General features: G+C 45.3%; 1 protein-coding gene across 6 annotated transcripts in view; it reads right to left on the bottom strand.

Moving 5' to 3' along the window:
- Positions 1 to 261: 261 nt before the first annotated feature.
- Positions 262 to 25,929, bottom strand: part of KALRN (kalirin RhoGEF kinase) — a 1,827,638-nt gene continuing 1,801,970 nt past the window's right edge. For all 6 annotated transcript variants that reach the window (XM_069616662.1, XM_069616664.1, XM_069616661.1 and 3 more), the window contains 7 exons: positions 20,109 to 20,230; positions 15,858 to 15,989; positions 12,713 to 12,877; positions 9,583 to 9,661; positions 8,295 to 8,495; positions 4,804 to 4,942; positions 262 to 2,339 (listed from right to left, as the gene is read on the bottom strand). In XM_069616662.1, the coding sequence (XP_069472763.1) occupies positions 1,791 to 2,339; positions 4,804 to 4,942; positions 8,295 to 8,495; positions 9,583 to 9,661; positions 12,713 to 12,877; positions 15,858 to 15,989; positions 20,109 to 20,230 (1,387 nt within the window). In that variant the 3' untranslated portion in view covers positions 262 to 1,790. The remainder of the gene's footprint in view (positions 2,340 to 4,803; positions 4,943 to 8,294; positions 8,496 to 9,582; positions 9,662 to 12,712; positions 12,878 to 15,857; positions 15,990 to 20,108; positions 20,231 to 25,929) is intronic.

Here is a 25,929-nt window from a genome sequence, read left to right on the forward strand (position 1 = left end):
TCCCAGAACTGCAAAACTCTTCTTTTAACGTGTTTTATTGTAAACAAAATACGAATTTACTATTGGCTGTAGTTCACTTGCCCTGAAAGGCAAAAATATATTACAGTTAAGCAGTACATTAAAAAAAAACAGACCTGTTGCATCATTATACATTCAAACCCATGGGAGGAATAAGGGTCAGAGATGGAACAGAGTGTAGCTTGGAAAAGGGTACCGTATAATTTGACAAACAAAAAAAAATAATCCAAGTTAACCCCTGCCTTTAAGGTATTAACAAATAATTATTTTATTTTCTCAAAACTGGTTTTAATAACAGTCTGGTCTGCTCGCGCCTATCTACAAACTCACTTAATATAAGAAGCAAACGTGTTTATTTACAAAGGTTGCCTTTTCTGTGGGCTCATCTCATGAATGAACTCGTTCTCACGACACGTGGCAGGACGGTGACGGGCATGGCACATCTCACAACGCAACTTGAGCAACCACCGGTCCGCAACATGAACCGGGCAACCGCAAATAAATCGGGCAAAAGAATTATGTACAATGTTTACAAAATGTGTACAAAGGAAACATTTGTGCTTTGTCGCAACAGCAGTGTGACCTGTGGGCACTGCATGTTGAAACCTCAGCACTGGCACCGTAGACTTTGAAGCAAGGTACAGACCGAACCATCAGTGGAGTTGCCCCCTTGGTTGCCAAGCCCTGAAGAGCTGGCACCTGCAAATTTCATCAACCCTACACATTTGCTAAACGGTGGGATGTACTATTTCGGGCCTGGATTTAGAGTATTAAACATTCCTTATTAGAACATCTGGATAAAAATATAACACAAAAGGAAATGTTAGGACTTCAGATGATGCTGGGAGAACCTCGAACGTCCAAGTGCTCTGGCCGGAGAGAGATGGGGTGAGATATTCCCATGGGAACTACTGAGGCATAGAGAAGATGAGTGTGTATCGTAACAAAAAAATAATCAATTTGATCGTTTGGATAGTACTGCCCACTCCATAAAGACAAACCAGTATCACACCGGGGGTGCTATATTGACACCCCTCTTCCCATTCATGACATTCAAATGCTGTATTATTTTCATTGAGTTCAGCAGGGACACCACACCTTACAGTCCAAGTCCACCTGGGATGTCCTGCTGTAATCGAGGACAAGTAGTTAGCTGGGACACCACGCCGGCCAACCACACCTTACAGTACAAGTCCACCTGGCATGTCCTGCTGTAATCGAGGACAGGTATTTAGCTGGGACACCATGCCGGCCCACCAAACCTTACAGTACAAGTCCACCTGGCATGTCCTGCTGTAATCGAGGACAAGTCTTCTACCACAGTACCACGAAGATTTTGAAATACTTTTCCAATGGCACATCCTTGGCATGCTCTTCGCTGCAAGGTTTTTCTTGCATTAAGGCTACTCACAGTGACCGCTGCAATTGATAATTCTGCAAAGGTAAAATTCAAATGTCTAGTTAACCCCAGAGTAACGAGCGTTGATATGCAGAGCCCTCTGTGTCCCTCAATGGGCACTAGGGGTGCAAACTGGTCAGATACAAAGTTGTCCTTTTTAGGATGTCAACCAGTTTGTCCCAGGAACCCCATGAAATGCAACATGGAACAGGAAGATATCTTCACACACCATTAATACAAGAGTTTCTACCCACATGATTGAAAAAGGGAAGGTTGCAGGGGTGCCCTTTTGTGGAGTCCCAGCTGGATTTTGCACAGATGGCCACCTTGCTCTGTTTCCATTTCACACCAAGTCCACCCCAGGCCTCCAAGTCTACAACGTCCCTTGGTTGATTCTGTTCATGATAAAACTTTTGACGGTTGGGACAGGGTGCACATCGTTTTGATGCTTCCGGCGTTCAATAAAGCACACCAGGCGTGAGGTATCTAGGGGGATTTTGGAATAGCTGCCATTGTGAGGTTGGAGCCACGGGTGCTGCAAACAGGTGGCTACTGTGGGCCTGCGCCTGAAGTCCTCCTGAAGGATAACATTGATGAAGTCTCTCGCGTTAAGGCTAACATCGCAGAAATAATCGTGGGGGAAACTGAAATCCACCCGGCATATGTTCAGACAGGTCTCTTCTTTGCTTTCATCCAGAAATGGAGAAACTCCACTTAACATGATGTAGGTTAGGACTCCTATGCTCCAGATGTCTGTGCTCAGCGAGACCGGCGTACCATGGATGACCTCCGGGGCTGCAAACTCTGGGTTTCCCAGGAGGTGGTGAATGTAGTAATGTCCCGTGATCTGAACTGCATCTTCCAGGTCAATCAGCTTCACGCGAGGCACTGGGATACGTAGATCGATCAGCAGATTTTCTGGCTGTTAAATGGGGAAAAGAATGAAAAAGGACACAAATCAGTGACTTTTCAGAAGCCTTGGCCGATGATCTACAAAAGTAGATCACATCAACAGATCCATGCAAGATTACTGATGTACTTGATATCAATCAAAAGCGCAACGATTGCCTCGTATGCATAACATCTGGTTTTAGGATAGGTAGAAGCAAATGCTGAGATACAGAACAGCAGTGAATCAGAAGGAAATTGAGCAGAGACCAAGAATCAATCAGATCAATTTGATTTCCTCATCGGGAAATTGGCTTCTGAATGCATTATAAGAAACACTGCGGTGAGTGAACAAGCAGGTGCTATAATGAACTGTGTGTTTCGGAACCATGCATTTTATTAAATGTTGTTAGGTCAGTAATGTTTCTAATCCATCTGGATTTGGGCGATTCACGAAAAACAATACATTAGAATTCAAGGATCGCTGCCAGTACTATGGTTTTGTGGCTAGGCTGATGATGTTGGAACCTGAGGCCATGGGTTCTAGTCTCGGCTCTGTACTAGGTAAAAATAATCTTGTTGCTCTGGGCAAATAACTATTTCCTTGTGCTTAAAATTGTAAATACGTGCCATATAAATATGTAAAAAACGACTTTATATGAAGACATGCTATGACACAAAGATCTATCAAAACATCCAGATTTTTGTAATCTTATTTTAACTGGACCCCACATGATACATTATTTTATGAACAATACCTCATTTTGAAGATGCTCTTGCTACAAGAGTTGATCTTGCCAAGTGCTCGGCTGCTTCTTGGCGCTAGGTCTGCTCTACATCAAATTACTTCAATAAGAAGTTGATTTCTCCTATCTTGTGGTGCTAGATAGCAAAACATTGAAGGGATAAAAGTTGAAATTGATGACCGGAGAAGACTAAATCCAGCCAATGTGATGAATATGTTGTTTCATCTAATCTTTGGGTGCAGTATGCGAAGAAAGTGCACGTTTGCAGCACAGATGTTTCTCTGGAAGGTGCAGATGTCTTAATGAGCACATATTTTTAATGCCCCCCCCCAGGGATTTTAGAACTTTAGACTTAGCCTCTGGAATGCCTTGCTCTGCCTGCAAGCCCACACAGAGAGAAAATGACTCGAGGCAGAAAGGTGGGCAACAGAAGAAGCTATAACTAGACGTAAGCAACACCGCTGGCACTGGATACTCACCATTCAATAAAGCTGATTGAGTGAGTGTGATGCAGCTAGTTTAATGGATCAATTGATTCAAGAAATCAAACGTTGTCTTTAGTTTCTGCAGACTTTCCGATTTCCCCTCACAGTTTTAAGCCTATTTCCATGTAGAAATGTGATAAACATTTCTGCAGATGTTCTCACATTTTCCCCACAGATGACTTCCAATCATGGCTCTGCATCGGGGTGGGTGCTGTCTGCACACCACCTGGGTGTTGGCAAGAGTCACCAGGTATGACCGTGATTCATTCACAACTCAACCTCTTCTTGGACAGAACTGTGTTTCCAGGAAGATGGACTACCATTCGCATAATGCACCTGGAAGATATTCAGAAAACCCGTCTGACACTCAACACTGTGACAATTACTGTGCGTTCATTTCTATACAGAAACTCCTGGAGTTCGTCAGCACTTGCTCCTCCAGACATTGGTACTAACTTCATGTCAGACTGCTTATTTGTAGTCCAATCATTGGACTCCACGTCGGGTTTTCTCCCTGCTAGCATTGCTTATAATCTGCCATGCTCTGAAGCTTCTTGTTAGTGCATCGAGTTCTGACCTTCTTACAGCTGGGCCCTGCTTTGAATTGCCCTGGGTCATGTTGATCATTCTAGCATGTGCCTTGCCAGCGACTATTCCCTGTTGCTGTGCTGCCTTGGTCCACAGTTTTACACCCCTTCCTGGGAGGCTGAGTCCTTGCAACTCTGCCCTCAGACAGTCTCCTTGCTCCTTTCCCTTGTGCCGTGGCCCTGCAGCCTTATCGTTTCCAGTCTCTGCTCCTCATGCGCTCAAGCATTCCCCAGTTTTTCATTTTACTGGGTTCTTCCCGTCTCCACCCCTGCTCCCTATTCTGGCTCTTTTCCCACTTTCTTTAGTCTATACAGTCTTGGGGTTTATTCTGTACAATCTACTGTATGCTTTCTGTTACTCGTGTTTCCAGTTCAGTTATACAGCCCACTCAATGCTGCGTTCCCTGCTCCAGCTACCCAATCGCCATTATGTGAACAGTGTTCCATGGCTGCCATAGAAACAGAAGATAAGAGGTGCCTGTTCATTATTTCGTTGGCGGCCATTTTAGTTACAGCTTTGCTTTCAGAAAAAGCATAGATCATGCTCTGCATGGGCCATCCTGGGCAATAACAACCCGCTGCCATGTTTGCTCTGCCAAATTCGCCAATATGGCTTAACGAATACACAGACCGTATTTATGGAGACACATCAGCCACCATCCCACCATTCACACGCTGACCTTGATATCCAAGTGAGCCACTCTGCAGTTGTGTAGATACTGTAAGGCCTCCATGGTGTCGCGGATGAAAAACGCCACCTTCTCCTCCATGAGCTCATCGTGGTTCATCAGGTACTCGAGCAGTCGGCCATCGTCCATACTGAAATACAAAATGTTTTATTACAAATGTACTTGACACATTCATTTTTTGAATTGCTTTTATTTAGTGGAAAATTCTCATCGGACTAATATCCTGTTTGAATAAACATGAATCTACATTCTGTCTTTGGACCCACATCACATCATTGCTTACGGCAACACATTAAAATACAAGAATCCATCTGGCCCAGTTTCAGAGGCACAACCAAAGAGCGGCAATGTGGTAGGCGCAAGCTGTGGATAGGGCTTAAACAAGGTGACCTAGTTCCACTTACATCCGCTCCCCATCTGCAAAGCAAAAGAGGCTGGAAGGCTCCTTAAGTGGGGAAAAAGAGCAACAACCAGGAAGGCACCAGTTGGGCAGGGTTTGCTAAGTGGGGAAACAGAGCGGCAACCTGGAAGGCGCAAGCTGGGTGGGGCTTGTTAAGTGGGGAAAAAGAGCGGTAACCTGGAAGGTACAAGGTGGGTGGGGCTTAGGTCAGGTGACCTAGATCCACTTGCACCTGCTCCCCATCTGCCATAGGCTCAAAGGGGGATCCCATGAGCTTTGCAGGTACTACATTGAGATCCCAGCCTGGCGGTGGGTTTGAAATTGGAGGGTGGAGTCCCTTTACTCCTTCCATGAATGTCTTAATGACTGGAACTTTCCACCACAATATTTTACTCTGAGAGGTGGTGTAAGCTGATAAAGCTGCCAGGTGGACCTTTATCGAGTTGAATACTAACCCCAAGTCTAACAAGTGGAGCATATAGTTAAGAATGTGGGATGGAGTACATTCTATGGGCTTTGTTTAGACTGGCACCAATCTCCCTCACTTGTCAAAATAACAGTGTTTGGTTTACGTGCATCCTTGAGGATATCCATACACCGTTGTGGTAGAGTTAGATGTCCGAATTCTATGATCTCAGGAGGCATGCTGCCAAGTTCATTGAGTGCGGTTGAGGGTGCACTGTTATTCCCCCGTGTTGGGTCAATAGATTGGTCTAGCACTGGAGGTTGATGAGATCGAACTTCGCCAGTTTGCGCAGATGTGGATACCATGGTTGTTTAGCCCAGATGGGAGCAACTAGAATGAATGTCATTTGTTCTTTGTGAATCTTGTTCACCACCCTGCTCATTAGAGGAGTTGGGGGGGGGGGGGAAATGTAGGCAAATTTCCCTGACCAACTCATCCATAGGGCGTTCTCCTTGGAATCTGGCTGGGGAAACCTGGACGCAAAGTCTGGGCATTGCTTGTTTTCGCCTGTAGCAAACAGGTGTAGTGTGGGGTAACCCCACTATGAAAAGATGTGGTCTACGACATTTGAGTCTAGTCACCACTCGTGTTCTTCTAGTAGGGGATCTCTGCTCAAAGAGTCTGCTAGAGTGTTGAGTACCCCTTGAACATGTTGGGAAGATGGGAACATTCCCCATCTAAGTGCCCATTTCCATACTTTGTGCTAGCTTGGACAGATTTGGCAGGTGTGTGCCCCCCTGCTTGTAGATGTAGAACATTGCAGTGGTGCTGAAGGTTAGGATTTGGACCGACTGATTTGTCAGCTGAGCTTCGAATGCTTGAAGCGCTTTGAATACTGCCAGATGGTCCAGCAGGTTGATGTGGTTTTGTGTTGTGATGCGAGTCCACAGCCCATGTGCTGTGTGGGGAACGCGATGTTCCCCTCACCTGGAGAGTGATGCGTCTGTTGTAACAGTCGCTTGCACTATCGGATCGTGGAAGGGTTTTCCCTTTAACATGTTCTCCTTTATCCACCAGCGTAGGTCTTCTACTAGTGTTGACGAAACAACCACTAGATCGTCCCACTGATTGCTTGCCTGAGACCATTGTTTTGCCAGCCACTCCTGCATGTGGCGCATGCGCAAATGTGCGTGTGGGACCAGGTAAATGCATGATGCCATCGTGCCTAGTAAAGGAATTGCTTTGAATACGCTTATCTGGCGACCGGCTTGATACAGAGGTATTTGCCGTAGCATGTTTTGAACTCTTTCCATTGATGGAAAGACTAACCCTGCTTCTGTGTTTAAGACAGGTCCTAGGAACTGTAGGCTTGATTTTTTTCTCGTTTACTGAGAAGCCCAATTGGAAGAGAAGGTGTATGGTTCTTTGAGTGTTTTGCCTGCAAAGATGGGGTGATTCCCCTGTAATCAGTCAGTCGTCCAGGTAGGCGCACACTGGGATTGCCTACTTGCACAGGTGCGCTGCCACCACTGACAATACCTTGGCGAATACCCTTGGAGCAGGCCCTATTCCAAAGGGCGCCACCTTGCATTGGTAGTGCTAGTCTGCTATCTTGAAAACCAAGAGTTTTCTGTGCACTAGGAACATTGAAATATGAAAATAGGCATCTTTCATATCCAGTGTTGCCATGTAGTCCCCCTGCTTTAGCAGAATGATTACTTCCTGTAGTGTTGTCGTACAGAATTTTTGTCTCTTTGGAGAGAGAGAGAAGAGAGAGAGAGCGAGAGAGAGAGAAGAGAGAGAAGAGAGAGAGAGAGAGAGAGAGAAAGAGAGAGATTAGCCCTAGATAATTGATGACCCCAACATATTGGAATCCCCAACACTTTATTATTTATCCCGTTTTGACAGCTTTTGTTTAGATAGGAACACCTATTTTAAATGTGGTGCATCTAAGTGACTTCAACAAGACCTATGAAAACACTTCCTATGTGCCACTTGTGTTGTACTGTCGCAATCGTTAGAGTCTCTAAATGGACAGTAACACGTTCATACAGAGAGACTACCAATAAAAACTCACTGCGTAGTTTAATGTAGATGTCCTCCTATCCACAAGCTTAGTGGCAATCCCATGCAGTATCAAGGCTGCTAGCACTCTGATACAATTGCAGTAGGCGCTTCAACGCCATGCACGCTGATGCATGGATTCCTCGTGTGGTAGCGCCATTACAGACCCTTTCACTCTGCTTGTATAGGAATACTTTAGAGCGTATTGAACTTTCTCAACACCCACACACGGAGTCAGGATCTGGAACGTGGCTGATGGGCTTAGCAGTGAATGTATCCCCTGCCCCCTTTGCTGCTCTGACTTTTACGCAATTCTTGTTATTGCAATGTAACAACAAACTACATGAGGAAAATAAACTTCCTGGTAGTGCTTTGTTTTGCTACTAAGCCTTTTAATGCCAGGGTCTATGTCTTATTAACAATGGGATAACTGATTGGAAAGAATTCTTCTTCCTAAAGCATCCATTTTGAAGCCATAAGACTCCTAGGGATCAACTGCTCTGGGTATTTTATATAAACCAGTTGCGCGGGGCCCAGATCCCCAGCTGCCCAGTGGCTGCCGCTCCCGTGAAGGTTCCTTTGACCGATGCATGCACATGGCAGAGCACTCACAGCTCCAGCACGAGGATGTAGGAGGTGGGCGACTCGTAGGTGTCGTGGATGGTGATGTACTGCGGGTGCTGCAGGTGCTGCAGCAAGGCCGCTTCGTGGGCCGCCTGCTCCTTCTTCTTTAGCTTCTTGCTGATGAACTTCACCGCAACGTCCTTTTTGGTGGTTTTCTGGATACATTTCTTCACTATGGAAAACCGACCCCTAAAAACAAAAAAAAATATACAAAATAGGAGGGTAAATATTTTGCAACAACAAATACGTATTGACTGGGTACTGAGCTATTTGAGTTCTGCATCCATGTAAAAGGAGCAAAAACAGAAAGGAACTACATTATAAAGAGAAGAAATATTTGGAGTGAAAATCATGCGCATGGAAATAAAATAAGTGAGAAAAATGAATATGAATTTCTTTAAAACATTAATTTAAAGATTTTTTTTAAATACGTAATTATATTTAAGAAACTTGAAAAATAAACTTTAGAGTGCTAAATGGTGTGCTTAAGCTTTCAGTCCTCACCCCCAAACATGCCAAGAGCGCCCTCAGCCTTCTCCATGGGAGCTTTCGGTCCTCACCCCCAAACATGCCAAGAGCGCCCTCAGCCTTCTCCATGGGAGCTTTCGGTCCTCACCCCCAAACATGCCAAGAGCGCCCTCAGCCTTCTCCATGGGAGCTTTCGGTCCTCACCCCCAAACATGCCAAGAGCGCCCTCAGCCTTCTCCATGGGAGCTTTCGGTCCTCACCCCCAAACATGCCAAGAGCGCCCTCAGCCTTCTCCATGGGGCTGCCTCTGGTTCAGAATCCAGCCGGCTTGTGCTGTCCTTCTCGGCCAGCCCCAGTGCTGGGCTTCTCCGCTAGCACTCTCACACCAAGCGGGCCCTTCTTAATGGACACATTTGAAGCCATGCAAGTAGGTTCGTGTAGGCTCCGTAGGCCCCCTGACTGCTTGGAAACGTTAGCCTCTGTGGTATTTTGGTTTTCATAATGCTGCAGTGTGTCCTCTTTAAAATGTCAGCCTTTTCTTCATGAAACCTCTGTTTTCCTGGTAACCATAAGTATTCCCTGTAAGTGGTACCTGCAACTGAGGTGGTGTACTGAGTGGGGAGTAGAGCACCTGCACACCACCTACAGTGGTGGCCTACAGGGGGGGCCTTCTCCACCGAGTGGGTGATGGTCTCCGGCATCCCTTCCTACCCTGCTCTGAATCTCCAGCATGTGGCTATCACCCCTCCCCCATTCGAAGAGAACATTTTTACAGGACTATTACACGCATTCAAATGCATTACATTACCTTCCAATTTCATGCAGCTCGGTGTAGGCGAATTCAAAGTTTTCCTTCCAAGAAACAGTTGAACCGTCCGTTGCAGTGTCTTCAAAGAACACAAACAAAAGAAAGCATTCAGATTACAACATCTCGCGATCCATTGCGCTGCACTATCTTGTGCAACGAGCAGGGTCGGACTAGGACAAGAAATGGGCCCAGTCACCCAAAAAAAAGTGGCCAACCCCTTGCTTCAAAAAAAGAGGTCCACCCCTCGCCTCATGACCCAGGACCTCTGATGACATCACCGGAAGTGATGTCATTCGATCCCACCCCAAAGTGACATCCCAGGAAGAGATGAAACACAACCTTTCCCCCCTTGACAAAACAGGAAGTGGCATCAAATAGCATTGTTCCTAGGTACACTACGACAAATATGGTAACAACATCACTGTAAGGTGATATACATTTCATACAAGAATGGATCACCTTATGTATCAGTAATATCTGTGTGTATGGATCCATACTGTCAAATTACTGTGACTCCAAGCAGACGTCCAAGGCCACATGATAATATGTTGTTGTATAGCACTTACGCTTAAGCTCTTTTTATAGAACAAATATGCATACAATATCACCTAACCTGTGTTGGTACGCATTTATCGACCTAAGAAGGATGACAGGCTTTTTGAAAAAAAAAAAAAAGAAATTGAAAAAAATATATATACTCCCCAGGGGCGATTTCAGGCCAGCCAAGGGCCGCAAGGCATAGGGGCCAATCCGACCCTGGCAACCAGCCTGCGCCCTTAGTAGTTTGACATGAACTGGCTTGCTAGCCCAGTCTTGCTGCCGGTTTAACGTTAATCCTCCTTTTCAATTTCCACCAAAATGCAGATGGCATTTGGAATTTCGTGATGGATTAGCAGCCCGTGTTTTTGCGAAGAAGAAAATGCTTTGCACCTTTTTCAACTATTGCGATTGGTTAGCAGGCACAATTAATGCCATCAAAAGCGAATTGTGCCCATTTCTGGGCACATAAATTGCGTTGCTAGTGAATAGAATATGATTATCACTTCTACACAATTTTCCTTTTTTCCTTCCTCAAATGGATGGATGTGTTAAGAATTGTTTTTTTTTAAAAATAAAAAAAAAAGAGTTAATCTTTAAAAAATGAAGGATTTGATAGAAAATCTATTCTTGGGGTGAAACGTATGGATTTTTGATCCGTTACAAAAATAGTAAAACGTGGTAAGCTAAATAATTTTTTTTCAAAAAAGTATATATGTTTGGCCGAAAAAAAAAAGGAACGAATCATGATTTTCAAAAGTTACCTTTACAAAAAGTAATCGTTTTTCTAAATAAAATAAAAAAGCCCACTTTGGGGCACAATAACATGTGAAAGACAAAGCAAAACAAACGTTTCCCAAGACCACACTTGCAACAAAGAATTAAAAGTGGGACATCTTTTCAGTGGAATTCTTTCTAGGCATAATCAATGTTAGAAATATTAAGGAGAAGGAATGACGCTTTAAAACATTATTCAGAGGAGCCTGCCCTACTCGAGCGTGCTTGAGAAAGATACTGGCCGTTCCCAGCCCTGTCCTCCCAGGTTGCATACACCACCAGAAGTCTCCCTCCACTCAGAGGCGCAGACAGGCTAGGGCCTGAGTGGGGAAGGCCCACCCAAAATGTGTAAATACCCACTCAGCAGCGCTGTGTGGGCATTCATAATGCCACTGCGGTGGGCCTAACTGCATTAGCTTCAGGCCCCACTTGTTAGACGATCCCGGCCACACCTCGGCCACCACTGCCAGAGACCAAGGGGAGGTGGGGGCAGCCCGCATGGAAATCCTCCCAGAGGCGACCATCGAAGCACCCCTCAACCCCCTGGACTATTGCACTAATGGGGTACCGGTCCGACCTTTGGAAAGGATCAACCTCTTCCTCGCTCCACACGAGACATTTGGCTTGACATTGGATAGGGAATGCTACAAAAGCCAAACACAAAACAGAAATGGCCGACAAACCACGCTTAAAAGTGGCCGTAAAGGGACATGTGGCGCCAAAAAATACATTTTGGGAGAGGATTGATGTACAGATTCCTACGGATGTGTTTATGTTGAATTCCTAACCAGCTCTTAAGTCTGTTTACCGTTCTGTACATTTTTGTTTTAACTTGACATTTTATTTGAGAAGTCTTAGGTTCTTTCATGGAACAGCGTTGAAACTTTAGGATGCCGGTAGTATGCAAAGCTAAAAACACAATAGCCTCCAGATATCACAGAAAAAACCTCGCTGGGTGCAAAACTATACACAGTTTGGGGCTTGTGGTTTTCTGAATAACATGTTCTCAGCACACGGAAAAGGAACACCATAGTAGTTTTGTCTCAGCAGACGGCATGGCGTTTGGTTTAAAAGTATAATCAACTGGACCGCCTTAGCATGCTAGGTCTTTGAGCCAATATGACGCTGTGTGATGTGGCATGTAGATCACCCTTAACATGGAAAGTGAACCGATAAATCCCAACACGCATATTGCTGGCTAATAGCAGGCCTGGATTAAAGTCATCCCAGTGTTATGAGGCCTCTCATACTGTGTAGCTCTTGATTGGCTGCCCACCTGCCACTGTGTGGCCTATGAGAGTAGCCCGAGGATTGGCTGCTCCAGGGAGCAAACCACGTCATGAACTTTAGTTGACCCTCACTCACCCTCAATAGGCGGCAACATCACACCTCGGTGTCAGCCACAAGCATACTTGAGGGCAGTCTGCTGTTTTTCTGAGCGAAAATGGGACTTCCTAACAAAGTAAGTAGCAGCAGAATGGGAAGGGCGGCCGATGCCTTTTGGAGAACTTGGGTGGTAGGGTTGTGCTCAGGGTGAAAGAGAACAGCATCAGCAGAACCCCCATATGCAGGGGTGTAACTTGCAACCCCCTACTCCCCATCTCTGCTGGGGCGGTTGCACAGGTCACTCACGTACCACACTATAAACATGTGCCATTACTTTTATATTCAAACCTTACCCTGTACATTTACCAGCACAATCCATGTGTGCACACACCACATGCATAATATGTCCTTGCACTTCCTTAACAATGGCAGGGTGCAGCATGGGTGTTTGTGCCCGTGTTATTCTCTGACAAAAGGGTAAAATCCTCACCATTGTCTGGGAGTTTTGCAAAGTCGGACGGTTCACTGGGCACGCTGATTCCCCACGGGTTGCTGGCGCTGACCCGGAACTGGTACTGACCTCCTGGGCACAGGTCTTCGATCACAAGGTAGGTGTCCAACGTGGAAGCGACTGACTGCTGCCACACCGGTGACCCTGGCATGCAACAGAAATCATACATTTAACACATGGACAATATCAGCTGCTGCACGTTTCCTGGAAAGACCAGGGCTTGAAATAATGAAAATGTGTGTGCCTCCATATATTAGTCACTAGTCAGTTCACTTGTCACAAGTGCCTCCCCCGGCCCGCCTCAGGGTTGTTCAACTCTAGGCCTCGAGGGCCGGCTCCATTTTGGGATTTCAGGATACCCCACATTAATATTCATGATATAAATGTGCATACAATGATTCTAAATGTATGCACATTTTTCCTCATGAATATTGAGGGATATCCTGAAAACCCGTCAGGATCCCGGCCCTCGAGGCCTGGAGTTGGATGACCCTTACAGTTGTGAGACCATATGTTGCAGATAGTGTGCAAATGTCAGAATTATGGAAGGCTAGGAATTTATTTCAGGACCTGCTCAAGGGGTACCACTTAGCTATATACATTTTTTTTCTTTCTGGGGAAGTCACTAGCCACAGCCCTGCCTTGTGAGGTAAGCATATTTCTCAGTGAAGAATGTGTAGTTGGCCATCTAGCTGGCGAAACAATGATAGACCTGCACGGGACGCTGAATGGCCAGAACGGAACTTAAGGGTAGGAGAGCAAGGCCCCAGGCACATCACCAAGCACACTTACAGGAGGACACAAAGAAGAGAAAGACGTGTGAGCCATGGGAGAAAGAAACGTTCAATGCCCTGTTAAAGCTCCTTACAGAAAGGGATTCGCCCATTATGTAATGTGAACAAGTTTTCTCATTGGGCAGCTTCATTGTAACCTTCAAGTAAGCCTCCTTAAGCTCTGTTATAGCGCCTCGATTCCTGCAGGCTGTAGCACGCTCTACAAATCCAAATAAATAAATAAATACACACTTTAGTAATGCAGAAACCCTGGCATAACGATTTCGACATTCCAAATTGCCACCATGGGTTCCGACCCTAGGGTTGATGGTTGCATCAATGCTGCACTCTCATAAATGATACCATTGCTTGCAGTGCTGTTAGTGCAACTATAAACCCTGATGATTTTGCATGACAGAAAACAATGAGAACACACGAGGCGCAGCTGCACGGGATTCAGGAAACCTATGTAATGGAGAAAGACTTGAAGGAACTGGAGCGCTTCTTGCAATACAGAACATTATCCCACCATCATGTTCCTCAAGAACGAAGTTCACGTCCTTATTTACTAGTGTGCCAAATTCTAAACCAAACCTGCGGAGGCGAACACCGAGGGATGAGGGACGGACATGACGGTTCACCATAGGAGAAGGCTGCAGTAGTGGGAGTGCGCCCCTAATCCCATCCGTCTTGTCTATCCGGCGTGTACTCGGCGTGCTTTCAGGTACCTAAACCTAACCAGACGGAGCTCTCCCCCAACAGATGTGGGAAGGACAGGGCACAGATCACCGGAATGGATTTCTTTGGACAAACCCATGATCAGGGGTCTTGCTCAATTGCTCCTACGTTTCTGGAAGATCAGAGCTGGTGAACCAACATCCCACTCTGGGAAGTCGCACAGTGCAATAGTCATCATCTACGAAGCTTCTTTTTGGTGATCTCTCTGCCCAAAATGGTTATTTTGAGTTTTCTGGACCCCACTGAGGTGCCATGGGGAAGCAGTCTCGCAGTTTCCACTGCATTAAAGGGATGGTCTAGTAAAAAATTTTATTTAAAAAATAGATAGGCCACATAAAAAAAAAATACTAGCATCCTCCGTTTCAAAACTTCCTATGTAAAATTTTGAGCTATTCAAGCTCAAAAGTCAAAAAAGCAAGCACAGGGGCGCAGCCATTTTGTGAAATGGAGGCCCTCCTGTGCTGGCTTTTACTTTTGCAGCTCTAATGAAGGAAAAGCCAGCCAGCTGTAGTAAACAAAGTCTACCGCTGGGTGGCTTTCCCTTAATTAGTGCTGGGACTCGGAGGACGCGGACCGGAGACCAGAGCAGGAAAGCTGCAGCTGAATCTCGGTAAGTGCTATTTATTTTTTTTTACAAAAAATAAGCACTAGCTGCGGTTTTTTTTCTAGGTTTTCTGGGCTGGAGGAGCCCGGAAAACTTAGAAATAAAACCGCAGCTTTAAAAAGGTATTTATGTTTGCGGTCGCTTTTGAAGCGACCGCAAACATAAATACAACGTTATTGTGTTGGAAAACGCTGCGGTTTTTCTTTCCAAGTTTCTCAGGCTCCTCCGGCTCGAACCGCAGCGGTTTCCAACACAACCGCGTTGTGTCTGCCTGAATCTGCTTTACCATTTTGTTTACTACAGCTGGCTGGCTTTTCCTTCATTAGTGCCGCAAAAGCAAAAGCCAGCACAGGAGGGCCTCCATTTCACAAAATGGCTGCGCCCCTGTGCTTGCTTTTTCGAATTGTGAGCTTGAATAGCTCAAAATTTTACATAGAAAGTTTTAAAACGGAGGATGCTAGTATTTTTTTTTTATGTGGCCTATCTATTTTTTAAATACATTTTTTTACTAGACCATCCCTTTAACAGTGGATAAAGAGTTTGGACCTTCAGAACGGGGTGGGTAGGCTTTGGCCCTTCTGTGACTCTTGCGTGACAGTGCTGGTTGCCATTGGTGGTCCTGGCAAGGAGGGTTGGGTGCCTTGTGGCCTTCCTCATCACCCACCTGTCCGGGTTGGATCAGAAGTGAAACAAGAGTGGATGTGACATGCTCGATTGCTGCTGTCACAAGTGAGTGTCACTGAACATGGCTATGGACGGCTGCTGCGCACCTGTGACCTCTGCCCTCATGCACGGTAGTTCTGCCGGTCTGTGATTTGGGGTTGCCGCGCATGATCGCCTATGCGATTTCCATTCATTGATGCTGCCCGGACATGTGTCTGTGCAATGAAAGAGGTACCGTCCGTCCCTCTCCCTCTCTCGGACATGTGTCTGTGCAATGAAAGAGAGGTACCGTCCGTCTCTGTCTCTGTCTCTCTCTCTCATATATATATTTCTTTGGTGTGCTTACCCTCTTCCCTGTATTCCACAGTGTACCCGGAGATGGTGCAGTTGCCCGTGCTGGACGGCGGCAGCCAGCGCAGGATTACAGAGGTGCTGCTTCTTTCCTGAGCAATGGGTCGGCTGGGAGCTGTCGGAACACCTGCAAAATGAGCACAGGTCAGCATCACTCGCACTTGGACGACAAATGACCAAGAATGGTCTATGGCCACTTCCATATATTTCAGATGTTGCAAAAACGGCATTCGGTTTTATACGTGTTTAAGTGGGAAGATGGGTGAACTGTTAAACTAATATCACCAAAAGTACTCCTAGAGGTGGTGAGGGTTGCTTTTTTGCATCCGACAAAATAAAGTCCTTACTCCTTTTAGTGAGATTGGTTTAATATTTAATTTTTGTATTATTTCAAACTTGATTCCATGAACAGAATTGTTTCAAAAATACACTATGGTTTGTTGTTTAATCACCAATCCACTGTATGTTATGCATGCATCATTGGATTCTTTATGCAAGATTGTCAATTTCCCAAAACACTGACAAGTTTCTTTGTTATGTCATGCATTCTCATTGAGACCTTAATGCAGTGGTCTTCAAACTTTTTTGGCCTGAGCCCCCCCACCCCCCTGAGCAAAGTTTGGGCAGGCCGGGCCCCCCCCAAAAGTGCGAGATGGACAGTATGTAGAAATCGCTATGAACTTTTGCGTGCCGTCACTGCACCCTACTCCCAGTACAGACCCTGGGCTCTCCCCCATGCCACTCCCACCAGTATCTCAGTGCTGCCGCCACTCCTGGTCCCACCACAGTCCCATAACACAAGCATACACACATCCATACACATTTAAATAAAAAAGAAATCGCCACAAACGTACCTTCTGAAGGGGCCTGCGTGTGGTTGCTAAAATGCCCCGCTCCAGGTTGCTCTCCCCGTATGTGCTAGGAGGCGCAGGAGCATATGTACATGCAGTGCCCCAGCCAGCATTTCCAATGAGCTATGCAAGGCTGGCGAAGCGAAATACCGCCAGCGTTGCATGGCTCAGGGATCATGTGCGGCTGGGGAAATGAACTGTCAAAGGCAAACAGTGTTTCCCTTTGATAGTTCAGCCAGCCCAGGAGCACTCCCTCAGCTGGAAAAAGCAGTTGAGGGCGTGCTCAGTGTTTCACTGGGCTGGCTCCTCGGCTCCTCCATAATGGGTGAGGTGGCCAGTGGGCGGACACACCCTCACCCATTATGGATGAGCCGGCAGGCTTAGACTGGCCTATAGGGCGATGCCCGTACCAAAAATGCAAAATGCTAGTGTAGGCCAGTCAAAATTGGCCACTTTTTTGGCCAATGTGGGCCAGTTTGAGGTGTTACTTCACTATGCAGCTAATAGTTTTGACCATTGTTGCTGAATACATATTCTTTAAATATCACAATGTGTTTACATTTGAACAAAAAACAACCCCTTGGGTACTAATCAAACAGTCTGTGACTAAAGGACTGAATATCCATTTTCAACTGCTGGCCCTTTTTTCATTGGTGCCTAAGACCGTTATATGGTCCAGTCTGACCATGTGAGCCTCCCCTTCCCATTTCCTCCAACATTTTCTTTTATTATTATATAAATCTTTCTATTTTTTTTTCAACATTTCATGCTGGGCTCTGGCATCACCCCTGCAATGCGGCTGCACCCCACTGGGGGGCACGCCCCACAGTTTGAAGACCTCTGCCTTAATGTATTGTAGTCTTAAGATTCTCTACCAGCTTAAAGGCATGGTCTAGTAAAAAAATGTATTTAAAAAATAGATAGGCAACATAAAAAAAAAAATACTAGCATTCTCTTTTTTAAAACTTCCTTTGTAAAATTTTGAGCTATTCAAGCTCAAAATTCGCAAAAGCAAGCACATGGGCGCATCCATTTTGTGAAATGGATGCCCTCCTGTGCTGGCTTTTGCTTTTGCGGCACTAATGAAGGAAAAGCCAGCCAGCTGTAGTAAACGAAGGAGGACGGGGACCGGAGACCAGAGCAGGAAAGCTGCAGCTGAATCTCGGTAAGTGCTATTTATTTTTTTAAAAAAATAAGCACTAGCTGCGTTTTTTTTCCTATGTTTTCTGGGCTGGAGGAGCCCGGAAAACTTAGAAATAAAACCGCAGCTTTAAAAACGTATTTATGTTTGCGGTCACTTTTGAAGCGACCGCAAACATAAATACAACGTTATTGTGTTGGAAAACGCTGCGGTTTTTCTTTCCAAGTTTCTCAGGCTCCTCCGGCTCGGAGGAGCCTGAGAAACTCGGAAAGAAAAACCGCAGTGTTTTCCAACACAGCCGCGTTGTGTTTCTTCCTGAATCTGCTTTCCCATTTGGGGCTCTCGGGCTCCCCACGGGAGCCCCAAATGGGAAAGCAGATTCAGGCAGAAACAACGCAGCATTGCGGAAAACAACCGCGTTGTTTCTGCCTGAATCTGCTTTCCCATTTGGGGCTCTCGGGCTCCCCACGGGGGCTCTCTCTCCGAGAGCCCCAAATGGGAAATCAGCTGTAGGCAGAAACACTACCCGGCATGTAAACACAACCACGTTTTGTTTGCACCAGAGACCCAAAGTGATAGCCACAGCAGGCAGAAACACAACGCAGTTGTGTTGGAAAACGCTGCGGTTTTTCTTTCCGAGTTTTCCCAAACAGCTACATTCAATATATACTGTCCCCATCACCGCAGCTCCCTGGCAACCGCCATACATCTACAATGTTTCTAAAAAAAAAAACACCTAGGTTGCTACATCCTGTAGCCTCCCACCCTAACTGGGTTAGCATCTCAACTTAATATCCAGTTGCATTGTAGTCTACCCCAGTCTCTGATGTAGATTGTTCCACTGACGGTCACCCCCTCCCCCCACACAGATGGCCAGATCTCGGCATTCTGCAAATTCATGAACCAAATACCTTGCTCTCTATGTAACATCAAATCCCACCTGAGACGTGGCTCTTGGCCTTAACCCTATAATCCAATTTTTCAGTACCCGGGCATTTCATGCAAACCTTTAAACCCACTAATATTTCACCCAAACACTTTCAGCACTAGCAATTTAAGGGAAATGTGCTTACCACATGACCGGACTGCCAAGGGATCATGGGAGGATTGCAACCCACCCTGAGAATGGAGGTGAAATAGCGTGGCGGCTCCGACACAAAATCGGCAGCACTTTAAAGGGGGAGCCAGTCAGTGACGTAGCTTAAGGAGCTTAAAGGGTTCACACACCTGCTGTGTTGGGCCTGATGAAAATGGCAATGTCAAACCTATGTGAAGACATTTACAAAAAGCTGAATTTTTAGACATTAAAATGGCATCAGAAGTCTAATTTTATTCTTGATGAAACTGCTTGCACTGTTGTGTGGATAACATATATGTGAAAGGGCACTCTGCGATGTATCCCGGACCATTTAGACATTGGAAATCATAGAGGATGGAGGAGGCGGTGCAGTATTTTAATGCAGCATTTCAAAGCCAAATGCAGCTTTCAAAAAAAGGAAAGGTTTCCTCTGTGAGGTCGCCATCTTAGGGATATTCTACACTTAACTCAGATCATTGAGGCTGTAGTTCAGTTGAGGACACAGAACTGCGGAAGCGTGATAACAGGTCACCTGCAGACGGTTCAAAGTTACGCCCTGAAATAATTACGCACTTTTAGAATCTTAACTCTGGTTATCTTTGCGTCTGGTAGTTGGGATGTTTCACATGGCCAACACAGTGGTTTGTGTACTCACAACGGCGCTAGTTGTGGCCCCTCCTAGCAATTCTATGCAACTTGTCAGACAGCATTGGGGTAGCTTGTGTGTGGGTGCCCCTATTTCAAAGGCATTTACTCTCAGAACCTTCTAAAGCAGGGTTGTCCAACTCCAGTCCTCAAGGGCCCGATTCATGCCGGGTTTTCAGGATACCCCTCATTAATATTCATGAGATAAACATATGCAACTTTTCCCTCATGAATATTAATGAGGTATATCCTGGAAACCCATCAGGATGCCGTCCCTCGAGGCCCAGAGTTGGACGACCCCGTTTAAATCTAAAGGAACCAGTGGCACCTCCCGGTCCCTGCAAATTCTGAGACCACTACCTTTCGTCTGAGCAAATATAAAGTCCAGCTGCATTGATGGGCATTCAGAAGTGTGAAGGAGTGTGAGCGGCCATGCACGGGTGTGGAAAGAGCTGGCGATCACTGTGCCCCTTGTGGTCACGGTAAAGATCGCTATATAAGCCCCCCTTTAGTGAATGGCTTCTGCGCTACCTTGAACCTTGATGGTCGCGGAGGTTGATGCCACGCCGTTCTCATTCGTTGCGATGCACGTGTAAATCCCACTGTCCTGTGGCATCAGATTGCAGATCTTGAGGGAGATATCGCCGGAGTCACTGAGGGTAAAGGAGATTGGATATACATTTATTAAATCAAGTCAGGTTAATTTTGGAAATGCACATACAATTAAACAAAAATAACCATAGAAAATCCCTTATCACAAAGTGTATCAAATAGCAAGTAGCGAACATGAAAAGTGGAAAAATTGAAATTTCAAATATTTTAATTGAGACATATTTAAAAAACAGAAAACACTGCGCATATCCAGTATATGGTTTCAATGAGTGGATGTGGGTACTGCCACCTCCATGAAAACTCATGATCCCCTGCTGGCTCAGTGGACGACCCGTCTCCCCCCTCCGATTATCTAGTTCAGCCGACTGCCAACTCCCCAGATGTGTTAAGCTACAACTCCCATCAGCCCTAGCCATCACAGCCAATGGTGAGGGATCATGGGAGTTGTAGTGAAAAGCATCTGCACAGTCAAAGGCTTCATGACCCCTGCTCTATGTATTGTCTTCTATAGAAAACGTATAGTTTCATGTTATCAATCATCATACAAGAAGTCATAGCGTTGATACATGGCTGTACAGTACTTGGGCAGTGCACAATCCTACAGTAAAAGGGGGGACACAATACTACGCTCGAGGATATCAGTGTCACTTTTGGAGACAAGCAATGCACAATGAACCTTGTCAAATAGTTTTGGTTTGCTGCAACCATTTTCGCAGAACACCCAGCAAACAATCGTCTTTTGTCTATTTAACAACAGGTGATGTTACTTGCCTTCATAGTCTGCATTTTATCCAGTCATGGAAGGATGAACTACTATTCGGACTCGGTTTACTTTCAACCTTGTGTCTGAAACATGTGTCTGAAACATTTCCGCAATCACTGGTTCTAGTTAAAAATTGCCCAAGTTAGGTCTACTACAGCCAAATCCACTCCGTTTTTTCAAGATTTCCGACAAAATACATTTGAATGCATTGCACCTAAATGCACCTAAATGTAGTGTGGGATGTATTTACCCATGCATCCGAGCCCTACCTCAAAACTGTGCAGTACTGACATGGAAAACCTCATGATGGCCAGAGCTTCCCAGAAAATGCACAGGGAAATGCATGAAGAATAGGCTGCCACTCATTTTTGCCGATGTTATGGGCACAGAAGGAAACTGCCTAAAACCACCATTGGACTACCCCCACAGTAGTCTGAAACCATTGGGAATGGCAATGCTGATTGCCAAATGCAACCTAGAATTGTGGGGAATTCATTTTCTTAAATCCCAAAAATGGGTGCAGTACCAGTACTCACCACTATCCAAAAGCCGGCAGTTTAAAACCACCCTGTGTTTCTCTGAAGGCAAGCCAAAGTGCCTATTTCAAACATTGCAATATGTGCAAAATATTCACTGAACACCAGCAGACATTTGGTAGAATGGAGTTTTGTGTGCCTACAAAATCTGGGAAATGAAGAGCCCAGAACAATGCTTATAACAAAACTGGCTGAGCTATGGAGTCAGCAGTTTAAGTTGCACTGGATTTAAAGACACTAAAATCGAAAATGTTTAGATTAAATGAGTGACCTATGTTTGGTGTCACATGCCTTTGTAACTGTTGAAATGTCATAGTTTTGCACTTAGAATCAGCATTCTAGCTGCATATGTAAAAATGTTTAGTTTTATTTGAATGCAGGAACTGGGGAACAAAAAGTGACATTTTATCTGAAACCTGGCTTAAGGAACTGAATTCTGCCTGGCAACTACCCCCATCAGGAGTGAAACTTGAGTCACAGCTGTGTTCCCAGGCCTAGCTGCCCTTTTGCTGCTCACACTAAGGATATGCCATCTATCTGATAATTGAATTACCTGTGCTCTGCAGGAAAGTGAACAAAGCCCTGTCCTGGCTCAGGCAAAGGTTTTATTGGCAGGAGTCGTAAATGGTCGTAAAAAGTGGCTTCCTCCTGAGGAAAGGGGAGGGGCACTGCCTGTGAGAGCAAGCTGGCTTGGCAGAACTGGAAAAACCAGAAATTCAACCTTGTGCTGAGGGTAAACCACACCCCTTTGGAGCCAGAACATAACTTTAAAAAGATGAATAACTCATAGAGCGGACATGTGAAAATTTTATAAATGATACCATAATTCTTGTGATTTTTCTGCCCACAGTTTAAGAGGTTTTTAGAACCGGTGGTATGTTCAGGGGGGTGTCAGCGGAAAAGTGGGGATAACTCTAAATGTATGCATGTTAAAAATCTGAAACTTCATCAGTTAATGTCCGTACTCCCTGCGCACATGTATGTAAAGTTGGGTCAATGTCAGAAATTGCAAAATCAGTTAAAAAGTGAAATATGTGCCATTTCTGAATGCAAGCTCCCAGGAAGAGCAGAGTTTGAACAGGGGATACCTCCTGTAATGCATGATGGGTGCATATGATTTTAAAACAATATGTACCTCTGCAAATATGTATTTGTTTCAAATCTAGATTTGTGTGTAAGTTGACAGGAGGAGTGGACTTTCTGCAGGCTGTAAAATGACATCACTCTGACTCACAGTTCATTCCCCAATCAAATGATAAATGGAAGTTTGACCAATTAGAAGCTGAGAGAGAGGTAGGGTCAGTGATGCTAGAACACACCCACATTCTAAACACATAAAAGCAGACAGACAGGACAGATAGGGACTTTTTCACTTCCATCTGCAGCGGGACGCTCTGCCGGAAAAATCCATGCTTTACCTCCATCAAACCTCCAGAGAGCCAAACTAGAGACTTCAATCTATCCAGAACTAGAGACCCAGACCAGAGAACCAGAGAGAGCTGACCCAGATCACTGTGAAGTGCAGAGACCAGAGAATTTAAAACCCTGACCAGATCCGTGATGAGGCCCATTTCACTCAAGAATATAGTGTGAGTACCTAGAAAACTGTGCAGAACCAATCTCCTAGTTAAAATAATATAATTCAATCCATTTTTAACCTAAGTAGAACTGCAGCTTAGCAATTGTGTTATCCTGCCATCATTTTTAAAGCTGAAAAAGTGTGCGTTTAAAATTTCAAATCTGAAAAACGACCTTTATTCAATCGCTCATATCTCCGCAACCGTTTGTGCTAGAGACTTGCAGTAACTTGTATTTGGAAGCGGAGATCCTAGGCTTTCCTAGGACCCCAAAACGATAGAGATAGTCCTTGTGGTTCCTCTGTAATAGCGCTCGGCGCATCCGCGAATTTTGCCGCGATTTGCAAATTTCTTCACGTGTAAAAAGCTGCTGCTGCTTGCCTTCCATTGCCAGAAATTCGTTTAACCTGCTAACTATCCCTGCATCATTGCTAGTGTGAGCCTGGACTAATATTAACTAGATACCAATCACCCTGAACCTCTGAAAGGGAATTAAAAGTATTTTAGCATACTTTTCAATTCATTGCCAGCACATATCAAAGCAATTTGGGCCTGTGTTTTCAAACTTCTGTAGTCTAAGCTTGCTGGGGTGAACTGAATCACATTTGATTGCATTTCTGAGAACTGTGTGTTTTCCTTCCATTTCCTTGCATTGCATAAAAGGGGGGAGGGGATTGCCAGAGAAAAGTGATTACATTGTTTTGCTGAAATCATATCAAGTTGTTTTCTATACTGCATTTCATTCATTCAACCTTGCATTTCCTTGAACCTTATAAAGCATTCTCTACCACATTATACTTCTGTACCTATTTACCAGTGTGCTACCTTATCCATTTCATGTCAACTCCTTATTGATTATAGAGAAGCGTGTTAGTGCCAGATTCTCCGTTGTTAATATTTATCATATCAGATTAAGTGTGATATTCAATTATTAATTTACTATAAAGGGTGATATATATCTATTGTTTGAATTATCAAATAAACCTTTTAAACTTGCAAAACAGAACTACTTCTTGGCTCAGTGGGGTCAGGGGGATTCCAAGAGAGGGGTGTTATATAGGGGTAGTCATCCAGAACGCATGAACTGGACCTAAAGATATATCAATAAGGGTTTTCATTCAGTATTATAGACTAGGCGTTGACTTAGCTGTAGTGTTGAATTGAATCCCCTTACAAATTGGGGGCTCGAGCCGAGACGTTGGGTTAGATTTACCACTTGTGCAGCTTAATACAGTGTGCTAACTGACGGGATACATACATCCGGTCGGATCACCACGCTGCATTACGCTGTGAAGCATTCCTCAAAAGGGACACTCCAAGAAAAGTTCTGTTCTGCAAAAATAAAATACAAACTTCTGTAAGTCAGGACAGAGACCAATCTCTAGAATGACGACCTTAGTAGACATGAAAATAGCCAGAGAGCACCTCTTGCATAAGCTATTTGAGAGAGGTGAATGGACCGAACAGGGCCAGGATGTGTGGTTGCAGGCCATCACACAACAGGTCACTGAAACAGGGTCAGATATATATAGAGATCAGGGTCCCTTACATGTGGCCCTGAGTGAACTATATATGGCTCCTAAAGCCAAAGAGGAACACAATAAGATTGCCAGGATAGCAGCATACCTGTACCTATATATGGGAGACATGCAGGATAGATGTGCTGAAAGCCAAAATCTGGCAAATAGGCAACAGATGGCATTACAGAAGGCCCAATCTGATCTGGACTCTTCTGAGCAGAGGCTGCAGAGGAGCCAGGAGGCAGAAAATAATAGTAGGCAATATATCATTAAAATAAAAGAGGATATGGGCATCCTACAACAGGAAAAGACAGACCAGGATACCCGATTTCTGGCCCTGCAGAAGGAGCACCAAGACAGTTTGGACTCCTTACTGCAGAACCAGAAAAAGCTGGAGCAACAGATCAATTTCAACAGGGCATGCACAGAGCAGGTAGCCACCCTGCAAATCCAACTAGACAGAGAGAAAGAGGAGAGCAATAAACTGATTCTGAAAGACCTGGATACCCAGGCAGAGTTTGATGAGGAGCGCCAAAAAGCTGGTGCCCTTCAACGGCAAAGGGACGACCTGGTGGCACAAATGCAGGCTCTTAGTCAGGAAAGAGACGCCATAGGCCAGGAAGTCTGCCACTTAAAAAAGGAAATTGAAGAAAATCACCTGGCCCTCCAGGGGCTGGGTGATCTCCAAAAAGAAAACCAGAACTTGGTAGAGCACACCAGAAGGGTGGAAGATGCTCTAGCAAGAAAGGAGCAGGCCAATAGGGACATTGCCCAGGAGGTAAACCTCCTGCAGCAAAGACTGGCCCAGTTCTCCAGGACCAACCAGGAAGCACAGAGGGAGAATGAGGCCCTCTGTCAACACAATGATAGGCTCCAGCAACAGGTAGCGATGCAGGAGAAACTGATAGAGTCGAGTAAGGCCTTAACAGAGGAACTGAAGGCACAAATGCAGGCTCTTGCATTGCAACAGGGAGCAGGGGCGGATAGAGATGAGGTTCGCTGGGAAATGGAAACTCCGGAGCATAACCTCAGGAGCCCTAGTACCAGAGGCCCTCATACCTCTCAGTCCCTGGACTCTGCCACCCCCATGTCCCCTGGTGCACATGAGCACAGGGCCACAGGGATGGCAGATTACTATCCAGCTAAAAGTATGGGGCTCATAGGCCAGTACCACTCAGGAATGGAGGGGTGGGCATCCGGGTATGGGCACCCAAGTACAGTACAGTTCAGTGGGGAACCCCAGGAGAGTAGGCCCATTAAGGGCATCCTGAAAACCTCTGCCCAGTTAGGTCAGTGGAGGGGGTACCCATCAAATCCTGGCAGCAAGGAGGCATCTGAAGACTC

Source organism: Ambystoma mexicanum, chromosome 9 (assembly GCF_040938575.1).
Source record: "Ambystoma mexicanum isolate Mex_15411 chromosome 9, UKY_AmexF1_1, whole genome shotgun sequence".
NCBI lineage: Eukaryota > Metazoa > Chordata > Amphibia > Caudata > Ambystomatidae > Ambystoma > Ambystoma mexicanum.